We start from the raw sequence: 11,918 nt of genomic DNA, 5'->3' as shown, positions 1-11,918 counted from the left end.
TACCGTTTGTCAATGGATACATCTGTCTATGACGTATCCAGAAGGATTGGGGTCCTTGGATGTAGAAAAGATTTTTTCCACTTTTTATTTTCAATGAAACAGTTTTCATAGGAGTGGATCCAGGTGGGGTGGGGAGAACGCTGCCCCTCCCCCCAAGATTGTTCTGGCACCTATTTTTCTACCTCTTTTTTATAAATAGACTTGTCAATTAGGTCAGTTATTGGGGCCCTTGTCACATTGCCCCCCCCCCCAAGATTTTTCTCTACATCCGCCTTTGTTTTATAGATTGGGCACCCCCTACTCCCAAAGATTAAATAGACCCTGTTCAAAAAAGTTGGCTTAACTTATAACGTCACATCTAAAATTAAAAAAAAAACAGCAAAGATAATTTTTCGACCAAACTAAAGTAACATCTTTGGCGCAGCAAAATTCTACGAGCCGTCTGGCTTTTCATAGTTATGGTCCTGTGGTCTGTGGGGGAAAAGGAGCGCCATATATTTAAATTCAAAGGCAGCTGATGAAGATACATTATTGACCAATGAACAATTAAGACTATGATAAGATAATGAAACAACAGGTCGCCTTACCTCTGATTCAGAAAATACTGAAGCGGGCTGATAAAAGGCTCGACAGTCATGAATCATGGAAGGTGCTGATTCTCTCGTTCTAAGGGTTGCGGTGACAAGATCCCCTTCACTCCAATATGTAAAGGGTTTAATTGTAACAGTACAAATCGAATATGGTTTAAAGGTGATTGTATCGGGAACCTCTAAGACTGCACCATCAACAACCTGAAAAATAAACTGTGAACCAAAAGTGACAATGCAGAATATATGATTATATATATAAGTGTACTTAAAAGCCAGTGGCCATATACACAAAATACTGAACAAAAGCAAAAATAAACCACGCAATAACACTCAACGAAATTAAGTTGCTGCTTTCCGTAAATCCAATCCTCTCTCTAAAAAGCAACCTACTGCAATAATTAGGTCACGTGAGGTAGTCCTAAAAATACCAGGAAGTAGCGGTACCATACCTCCCCTCGAAAAACAATATGCCTCAAAATCCCCAAACTTTGACATATGCTAAAAAAAGGTCCAGCCCATCACCCAACTCCTCACAGAGGGGGCAAGTACACCCGCCTCCCTAGCCATCATCAGCACATGACACCCAATATCTTTTACGCAGTGGTATACAATTTGCTCGTGCCTGCAACCAACACTTAAGGGCTGTCCACGGTAGGTTCAGTTTAAAATAAAAATCCTCTCCAAACACTACTTTAATCTGCCAATAAAAACGAAGGTTACTGGATTTCTCCTAATTAGAGAGCCAAACCTGAATCTGCTGATTCCAAAGACGCGAAGTAAACTTACAAAGGAAATCTTCGGGTTTGCCTATAGGACCTTGGCCATCATTCCATGCCCAAGAAAGTCCAGCATTATCCAGAAGGCATTTAACCTGTTGTGGCCAAGGTGTTTTTCTAGTACAACCCAACATCTCTACATAAGCCGCTTTCGCCAGACGGTTATCAGGCAAACATGTTACCGGGAGTCAAAACTTGATCACTTGAATGGCCCTCATATGGCGCAGATCCATTAGGCCTAGGTTACCTTTGAGTACCAAACTACTAAAATTATTTTAGAGGCCTATAACTCTTTTAAAATACATAAACTGAAGAGATTTTAGTTGTTTCACTACAGCAGTCCCCCACAACTCACAACCATAATGAGCAAAAGGTAGGACTTTGGTCGTAAATAGATACTTGTGCATCTTCATATTTTCTATTCCCATGATACGTTTTTATCGAAGCAGAGCACAAGCCGCTGCAATATATATAAGCCTTTTAAGAAACTTGTAAAAACGATTAAAGTCAAATGTTCAAGAACAAGCAAGTCTATCTGATGGAACAGATTTTCACCTATATAAAATAACTTAAAATTGAATTAGGATGAGCAAAATCTTTATCAATACTAATAGTTACAACAACATTAGAGCTCTATCTAACGGAGAGCTGTGCTTGATATTTCAACTTAATACACAAGTAACTGGAGCACAGCGCCAAGCATCATAGCCATTTTTTGACAAAAACTACACAAATCAAGAAGACGATAAAAAAAATGCAACAAAAACAACAAAGAATAGAGAAAAGAGTTAAATTAGATTTGTCATTCGGAGGTCCCCACATCCTGATAAGGGATGATCTTCAAAACGTCGTTTTTATTAACATTGAATTTGTACTAGTTCTATTTTAGCCACATTTACACAAATTAAAAATAAATTGAAATTCTTTTAAAGCCATCAAATTTTCCTTTTAATTAACTTTACTGACGAGAAAACTTTCTCATAAATTTTTCAAAAAAAAAATTACGTCAGCTCTTTATTATTTTACCTCTTTTTTGACAATGAATCAGAATTAGCTTAAGAGTTAAACTACAATCCCTGCAATAAACAGGCTCTGAACTAGATAAATTTGATTAATACCCTGCTACTGCATCAACTGGTAGACTACCGTTTCATAATTATTTTGTTATTTTATTTGTTATTATTTTTTATTCATCTCAATCAGACGTGATGAGTCTAATTTTTGAACCATGATATTTTTAAGGACGGTTGGAACAATCAACACGCATTGATTGTGCACACATAGAGCTGGAAATTAATAGCATGAACTTCCCTTGAAAAACAGAAAAATGGTGGCCTAAAAACGCAATGTCCTTGTGTTTGGACCTCATACCTACGAAAACCATATAAGCTCAACCTCTTCCCCCTATCCGAAGGATTCCATCTTTATGAACCTACGACAGACGCCTATTATAAATGTGTAAAAATTTAAACGACCTATGACCTATTTTTTCAAAACTTCGAAAAAAATATCCATCCTATTTGGACATCAATCTCGGGAGAATCACATAGACTACCCTTCACCCACTCCCAAACATTTTATCTGCGTACCGATATCAGGCGTCTATTAAATATACAAAGGGTTGAAAATGCTTACTTGATAAAATGTGTCTGTCCCATTGCTAACTTTAACTTCATAAGAAATTTCAACTTCAATGGGGTAGTCGTTAGTTTCATCATTAGACCAGACAATAGATGACAGATCGCCATCTATGTATTGCAATGAAACTGAAGATGGCAAAACGGGTTTCGGTAAAACGTTGAAACCTATTATAAGGAAAAGGGGATGTTATGAAATAAGCTGTGATAAATGTATCCTTGTGAAGCTGCTTATCAAAAAGTTATAAACTATGCAGCTATTTAATGAAAAAAGTCACTTGTATGATATTTTTAACACAAAAATTGAAACAAAAGCCACAGACTTTCAAATAAAAATGTCTTAAATAAGATTTTTCATTGCTCAAATAATGAAGACATCTTGTAATAGTTTTCCATATTAATAGAATTGAGACTAAATATGTTTCCTTGTTTTAGCAGTCAAGCTGGCCTTATTTGATAATGAATTAACGGTTCTCTGCCAATGCAGTCTACTGTTTTAACAGATAACATTGTAGTAACTCACTTAAATAAGATTTATTTTTGAAATTGACTATCACATGCCCAGAAGGGCTGAATTTTCACTTCACAGTCAATGAGTAACAGAGAAACAAATATAAAAACTGTTCATGTCAAAAAAGTTATAGGATAAAAGGATAAAGGCTAATAGGATAAAAACAATTTAAGGCCTCAGAATTTGTAGCAAATTGAACCAAAAATTAAACATAAAGATAATTTATTATTTTTTTATTGCTGCCAAAATAAAATCACAATTTATTAAAAAAAATAGAACAAAAATAGAAATCTAAAAATCAAAATAAACATTGTAAAATGAGCATTAAAAACAGGAAAGGGGGGAGACTCACTTACTTAACATATCACATGGGCACGTAGTTAAAATTCTTCCATATCTTTCTGTGGATGGTTTATGGTGGTAAAAATGAGAATTTTGTTGAACCAGAGCTAGGTAGGCGAGGCCACGGAGGGGGGGTGTTAATTGACTATAGAAAAGTGAATGTGTCTGGGGGTTATGCAAAACTTAAGGAAATTTGTTTTGTCCTTTTCTTAAGGGTGATCCAATTAACGTTTCAAAACATAGAGATATATGGGACTTAACCCTCACTGAAGATAATTCTGAGTATTTTTTACCGCATCTATTACTGCTTCTATTTTGTTCAATAATCCATTAGATATGTAGAATACCAGACAGGAGAGGCGTACTCAATATTTAAGGATATCTAAATTTTCAAGGGAGTTTCATGAGGGAATTTTTGTTATTTGATTGTTTAAAATAACATTAATATGGTAGCCCCATTTTAAATTGCTTGAGATGGTAACACCCAGTAGTTTCGAAATACTAATTCACATTACGGGGGAATAAAACGAGGCAGAGAGGGAGAGTCTTGATTAAATTAACTGTTATTGACTTTAAACGATTGTCCTTAAAGGATATTAACAGTTTAATCTGACATCTGTTCTAGGACATACATTGGGCTACTTTTTATTTGTTTTAACGTGGTTGAGCGGTGTGGGCGACTATTTACCAAGATTGGTTATCGCAGTGGCAATGCTTCATTTTACGCATAGAACTCACCTAAAACTCCCTTCCCCAGCCTAAAACGGGGATCATTGGCTGCATCTAAGGGTTCTTCCTGGCGATGGAGATCGATATTATTTTGGGTTTTCCCATGAGTATTTTTTATTCTACCATGCCAGTGTTTTGGCTTGGTAGAGAAAAGATGCTTTATCTTTGTAACATGAAGAAGCAGTTTTACGTATTTCGTGTTTACGGAGCAATTTAGCTTGGGACGTTTTACCATGCTCAAGTAGAATTATTTATATTCTATTTTCAATTTAATGTACAGTTAGTCCTTAGAAAAATATTTTCTTTTTTCCTCAAGGAAGAATTTCGTTCAAATCAGGTTTTGAAAGTGGTATGTCATTATCGAGGTCATTGTTCCCTTTGATAGGCAGGAATTTTTTCCTCTGCAATCCAAGATCCAAAATCGAAAAGGGCATCATTGGAAATTGGCCGATAAGAGAATTCGGAAACAGAAAAAGTATGATTATAACTGAATAAGAAGTTTTATTGATTAACAAAAATGGTGATTACCCTTAAAAGGGGAAAGGGACTGATGCGCTATAGAAAGTATGTAGATTTGTGAAAATCAAATTGAGGCTAGGATTTTCTTTGGTGGTTGATATTTTTTATTATCTTTTTTAAGTTAAGAGAATTAAAAGGGAATTTAATTTCAAGTAATTAGCATCACCTCCTTGAAAAATACCTTTATTCACAAATTGAGGGGTGGGAGGGAATCATCATTATTATGCATTTGCTATTGAGTTGCTGTTCCTGTGTGGCGTTTTAGTTTAGGAATAATAAAAGCAGCAAAACACAATCAAACTGAAAAGACGTTAAGTTCTCTTTTCTACAATTAGCCATGTCTTGATGCAACCTACTGCAAAATACTTGATAACTTCAATTTCACTGGCGTCGCTAGGACAATTCCAGTTGGAGTCTGCGATCAAAAGTGAAATTCATGACGTTCGCTTAAGGAATATATCGAAAAAACAGTGCTTTGGAATGTTATCTTAAGAAGGGTATCAATAGGGCATTTTACCGGTCCATAACAGAAAAAAATTATTTATTTATTTTAAAGATAATTTTGCAAGACGAAGAAAAAATATTCTCAATTTTAATCCGGAACGGAAGCAAACCAAATATTCGTCCGCTTAAAGAATTTTTTTCATTACACGACGTAAGCCCTGGACAAAGCTAAGTTCGACTTCACATGAGTTTATGGCTAATATTCCCAAATCAGTTGTGCTTGGAATTTGTTCAATATAGATCCTAATCTTCGAAAGAACCTCTTAAGGAGTTCTCACCTTAGAATTTCTAGAAATGTCTTTTCTATTTCTTGACGTCACCAGTAAAATCAAGGTCAGGAGGAATTATTTAGTTTATTTCAACTTTGGTACTGAGCTTGCTAGATACTTTCTGAAAAGGAGTATAGTCTACACTTGAAATAACAAAACAATAGGCTAAGAGGTAGGCTAGTCTTCATAATGAAAATTAAAGAACAAGAAAAGACATACTACTTTGTAACATAGCTCCAGAGACTGAAATTGCTGTAACATCCTGGTCTGAAAACATACTAACAGCTAAATTACTTCCATTCCGATCCACAATATATAGTGTGTTGTTTCCAATCCAAAGGATTCGATCATCCATGTAAGTTAACGAATTGCTAAACGGAAATTTACCGACAGTTGTTGATGTCATCTGTTCGTTTTTAAGATCATACCAATACAATGACATACTGGAAAAGCTTCGGACGGCCCAGTAAAGCACTTCGTTCTTCTCATCGAGGGTAAGACTAGCAACTAAATAAGAAAGTTAGAGACAATATTTCAACAAAATTTAATGCTCATATAAATTAATGGCCTTATTTCCTTAAACAAAGTTTAACAGGCATGTTAAATTAAATATTATTAGCCGAGGGGTTATCGCGCTTGACTTGCAATCTTGTGTCCGGAAGGTCAGGGGTTCAAGGCCTAGTGTCGCTGATTATTTAGTTTTCGGGACTCAGCATTGAGACTCTGAAAGCTGAGGCAGTGTCGACCCAGCTCCTACTGTGTACTTGAACAAATATGGGGGGGGGGGGACACGGAAAGCGTCAGATAATTTGCCCCCAACTACGCATTACAGATAAAAACCAGGGGATCGGTGCCTGCGCTACGCAGACCATTGTCTGCATGCAGAGGTATGTTTATCATCCACATTAAATATAGGGTAATACCTGCGACATAAATAAAAGAGGTAGAGGTAGAATTTTAAACAAAATTAGATAGCTATAATAAATAATAGCCATATTTAATAGCCATATGAAATCGAGAGTAAGAATAGAAACTTAAAATAAGAGAGTTAGGGATGAAAATTAAACAAAATTCAATAGCTATATTAGATGACTCTCCATATTTAAAAGCCATATGAAACAGGATTAAATTAAATAAGACAATAAGAAACAAAATTTAAAACCTATATTAAATAATGACCATATCCATAGTATCGTAGCGAGCTTTACACAAACCCTGGGCACAATACCTCTTTAGCGCTCCCCGTCCAAAAACCTTTTTAGTGATCCCCGTCCGAATATTACCAAATCACAATCATCGTTTCTAAACAATTGAAATCAGAGCAGTAGCATCAATTGACTCACAACTTCTCCCCCTTTTTATCTCTTCAAATCTTAAGGCATCCCCCCCCCCAAAAAAAGTCTAGAATTTGCCGGGTTATTTCTCATCCTTTCCTATAATTCACCTGTCTTTTAGCTACTAAAAATAGAGATCGGAATTATTTTTGTGTTCCTAACTAAAGACCATATACTAGAAAAGACTCTTTTTTGCTGGGGTTAATTTTTTTTTCAGGGGAGGATATCAAACAATTAAAAGGTATTTTATGATCATTATGCTTGGGTTTAATTATATTTAGGGATTGAATTGTTTCGCTGGAGTTCAATTTATATTTAGAGGAGGAGGTCAAACTATGCAAATGTATTTTATAATCATTATGCTGGGGTTCAATTATATTTAGGAATTCAATTGTTCCACTGGGGTCAAATGTATATTTAGGGGAGGACATCAAACAATTCAAAGGTATTTATGATAATTAACAATCTTATAGACCCAAATCTTATAGACCCATAACCGTCTCGTACATCTTGAGCAAAGTGTTTGAAAATGTGATCTTCTTTGAGCTTGATACTGGACACTTTGGGGACAATCAGCTTGGATTCCAGAAAGTCTCGGGTGCCCAAAGGCTCATCCACTTCTTGCTAGCATACTTATGGTCTCGGAAGGAAAAAAGTCGCCTCTGTATATGTGCACTACTGATATATCGAAAGGATTCGATAGCGTCAATCACATGCAAGCAATGAATTCTCTACTGCACAATGGAGTAAGTTCGTGCACAGTTAGTACTCTGAAACTTTGGTACGAAAATTCGACTGTGTTGGCCAAGTGGAAATGCAAAATTTCAGATCATGTAAAAATCAGAAGAGGTGTAAGACAAGGTAGTGTTCTAAGTCCTCTTATTTTCAAACATGCCATCTCTAAGATCATGGGCCGTATCTCGCCCTCTCTTCTATTGCATGGCACTGACCTATCTTACTTGGCATACACTGATGATGCCCTTCTGCTCAGTAGATCCTAAGCAGACTTACAAGATAACCTGAATCGACTCCTAAATGACTTTCTATCTATTGGGCTTTCTATCAACATTGATAAGTACGAATTTTTGTCCTTTAACGCACCGCAAAGTGATTCTGTCACTCTCGGAAATTATGTTGTCCCTACAGTATTGGAGCTGAGATATCTTGGTATAACGATGGCGGAAACAATTATTAAAACTTGACAAGCAATTGTTAAGCAAACAACTAAAGCCATTAAATGTGTTTATGCGTCTGTAGTGCCGAATCGCGGACGCTACTCTAGGAAATCTCTTGCCTCAATTTATTGTTCAGTCTGCTCCCCACACATAACCTACCTTGCCGGTACATCCCACATGCTGTCAGTGAGAGACACTGAAAACATCAAAAAGTGCTACTATAAATTTGCAAAATTTATGCTGTACATACCCCAAGCGTTATAGGAATTCCCGCCTTGAAAAATATGGTCTTAAGGAGCCATCCAAACAATGGTCTAGCATTCGAAATAATTCAGTGCTAAAAGTTAATTTAGATAGACGACGTTTCTCACCTGCATTTACTTGAGTGTTGTGAACTACACTGAGTGTTTTATCTTTATCTTTTTGAAGCTGGTTTCTTTTTCTTTTCTTTTTCTTTTTGTACTGATCCACTATAATCTATTTTTGTATATGGTGGGTGAATAAATGTTATTATTATTATTATGGTCAATACTATTTTTCATAGTTTGGCTCTTCCAATAGCTTCCCACTGGCAGCACCATTGACGTAGCCAGGGGAATCGAAGATTTGACACTTGAACAATACTTTTTGAGTAGTCCCCCCACCTGTGTCATAAGGGACAGATCAACAAAAATTGGTAAATTGGTTTTATATAAACTGTGTGATACTTTTATACTGAATGAATTGGTAAAGATCCCCTCCAGTTCTAGATTCCCTTTTCTGGAATAGCGGAAAGATCCCCTATTCTAGATACTTTTATACTGAATGAATTGGTAAATATCCCCTCCAGTTCTAGATTCCTCCAGTTATTAAGTTAGAAAAAAAATTCAGCATTTCTTAAGCACGATAAGCTGGTGCCAACCCTGATTATTTTCCTGATATTTTTGTCTCAGTTCATTTGAGCATGATTATGCTAAACTTAAAAATACGAAGTTAACAACTATTTTATTCTCGGCGTGAGATACATTATAACCTCATGGGAAAAATCGCACCAAAATAGTGTTTTCACTCTGTTAATTTTCATTTTAGGTATTTGTCTGCTTGTCACAAAGCTGAGCTGACATAATAGATGTGAAGGCCATTCCCACAATTTGAATCCTACTTAGATAATGTTTAAATCCTTCCAAAATATTATTCTGACCACGCCACTGCTTGTAATACAGGAATTTTTATTAATTTTTTTTTTAAATATCCCTTTGGTGATTTTTAATGATCAATGATAACTCTTTCATCTACTGAAAGAATAAATTGTGAAACAATACATCTATATCACTTGATAATACTGGATGCCAGTTATTGGAGGGAAGAGCAAGAAAATATACAGACGAAACATGAGCAGATGTTAGACCTAGAAAATTAGAATTTTGTAGACCTACAGGTAAATATCCCCTAATTGGATTTTTCTTTTCAATGGACTCTACTTATTACTTAAACAATTGTAGAAATGATGCAAAAGTTACATGAAAAACATTTACTGTTCTACTCGAAATCGAGTGCCCCAGAAAGAGGGACTTACTAAAGAGCGATGTGGCTTCTTCGTATTGGTGGTCTCTCAAACATGGAAGAAGGCTCATTCAATTGAAAATTTAATGTTCTAGTGCTAAGAGTCGAAAGTGACTCATTCTACTCTTTCAGTCAAAGGTGATCAGATAAAAATAAAATGTAATTTTTCATCTCATAATAAAAAGTGAATACGAAAGGGAATCGTACCGTGGGCTAACAGTGTGGTTGTTTAAGAAGAGAAAGCAAAAACTAGCCGCATACCTTGTTACAATTGAAAAAATGCTATCATCTGAGTGGGAAAATAACTCTTTTGGGCTGGACGTTGACTGATGTCAAAAACATATAACACTAGTAACAGGCATACGGCATATGGGACTTTAGTTTTGTGCCTGACCCTTAAATCTTATGTTTTCTCACCCCTCTGTCCTTATTTTCAGTATTTTGTACGCAATTTACCCACTTTAGAGCTTTAAAAAAAATATATTTTAAATATTTTGAGAAGTATTTTATAAAAAAATATGGGTAAAAGATCTAGAAAATGTAGAAAAATTGTCAGAGAGACAACTTCTTATCTATGTGTTTAATGTATAAATTGCTTAGAAATTGTAAATCTATTTCTCTAGTTTTACACTAATATCAGCAATAAAAACAATTTGCGTTTTGACTCATCTGCTCACAGAAACCCAGAAAGGTTACTTGGAAAATTTTGTGATTCAAAACTTTCCTTATTTTTATTAGGCTATAGTATCACACAACAATGAGCTTGAATTTAAATTCTAGTTGTATTTACCAGTATGCCCTTTCACACCAGAAGTTTAAACAGATTTTAGATCTATTTACACCTGAAAACAGGGATTTTCTAAGATTTTTCTTTTACTTGTTTCACAACTATATAATTTTTATTGCAGTTAAGGAGCACAGAAAAGGCAATGGGAGAACACAGAATCGAATGGGGAGGGAAAGCTTTCCTTGACTTAGATTATGCTGATGATATAAGCATTCAGATGGAAACGTGAGCAAAATGCATCAACTTTTAAGAGTTTTGCGAGTTCAGGGTGCTATAATAGTTTTGAAGAATAATGTTAAGAACCAAGAAGATTAAGTCGGTAAGGCTAAAATAAGTGAAGATGAAAAGATGACGTCGGGCAAAGAAAAGATTGATCAGATGAACAGCTTCACTTACCTTGGTAGTATTATTAGTAAAGACGGTGGGAGCAGTGAAGATGCTAAGACTAGAATAGCCAAGGCTCAGGGCGTTTTTTCACAGCTGAAAAAAATTTGAAAGAATAGGAAGATAAGTCTCCAAACCAAGATTAGAATATTAGAAGCTACAGTGATGAAAGTGGTCAAATATGGTTCTGAAGAATGGGCCCACTGAAAAACGGATGAAGATTTGCTAGATGTTTTCTAGAGAAATCGCTTACGGATTGTTCTACCTGGCTGACTGACCGTATTTCACACAATAGGCTGTGCAAAAAGTGTGGTTCAGTTCCGCTTTCTTGGGCTATAATGAGAGAAAGAATGAGATTGCTAGGGCACATTCTGCAGATGAAGGATTACAGATTTCCGAAGATTTTCCATTTCGACCAATCACCTAGGGCTAAACGGAAAGCAGGTCGTCCGTGGTTGGGGTGGGATGATGTCATAAAGAAAGATTAAAGGGAAATGGAACTTCCTGGGAGGGTCTAAAGAGGAAACCTTTGAATAAATTGGAATAGAGGAGGAGCGTGCGTAGCTGTGTTGGGTTCAGGCGGCTTGGTTCTGTGGTGAGCTGTTAGTAGTAGTAATAGTAGCACCATATTTTCGTCAGTGCTGCCTCGTCAAATCGTCAAAATAGATCAACAAAACTAATTAGCTAAACTTGACAATGCTTTTCGTTCACAAGCGTTTAAAACATTTTCAGTCTGTTAATTTTCAAAGACAGCCATGCCTTCAACAGAAAGCTACACCTTCTTAAGCTCTTTTGTGCCAAATACTTCTATTTTATTTT

General features: G+C 35.8%; 1 protein-coding gene across 1 annotated transcript in view; it reads right to left on the bottom strand.

Annotated features, from left to right (window-relative positions):
• sev (receptor protein-tyrosine kinase sevenless) overlaps window positions 1-11,918 on the bottom strand; it is a 179,353-nt gene that overhangs the window by 69,815 nt on the left and 97,620 nt on the right. The window contains exons 15-17 of the mRNA XM_089104666.1: window positions 6,097-6,384; window positions 3,002-3,171; window positions 588-791 (exon numbers count right to left, since the gene is read on the bottom strand). Of these exons, the coding sequence (XP_088960792.1) occupies window positions 588-791; window positions 3,002-3,171; window positions 6,097-6,384 (662 nt within the window). The remainder of the gene's footprint in view (window positions 1-587; window positions 792-3,001; window positions 3,172-6,096; window positions 6,385-11,918) is intronic.

The sequence above is a fragment of the Artemia sp. Qi Xiang Cuo genome, chromosome 2 (genome assembly GCF_049724085.1).
Source record: "Artemia sp. Qi Xiang Cuo chromosome 2, ASM4972408v1, whole genome shotgun sequence".
Lineage (NCBI taxonomy): Eukaryota > Metazoa > Arthropoda > Branchiopoda > Anostraca > Artemiidae > Artemia > Artemia sp. Qi Xiang Cuo.
Note: the sequence above shows the minus strand (reverse complement) of the source record. Positions and strands in the feature narration are given on the sequence as shown.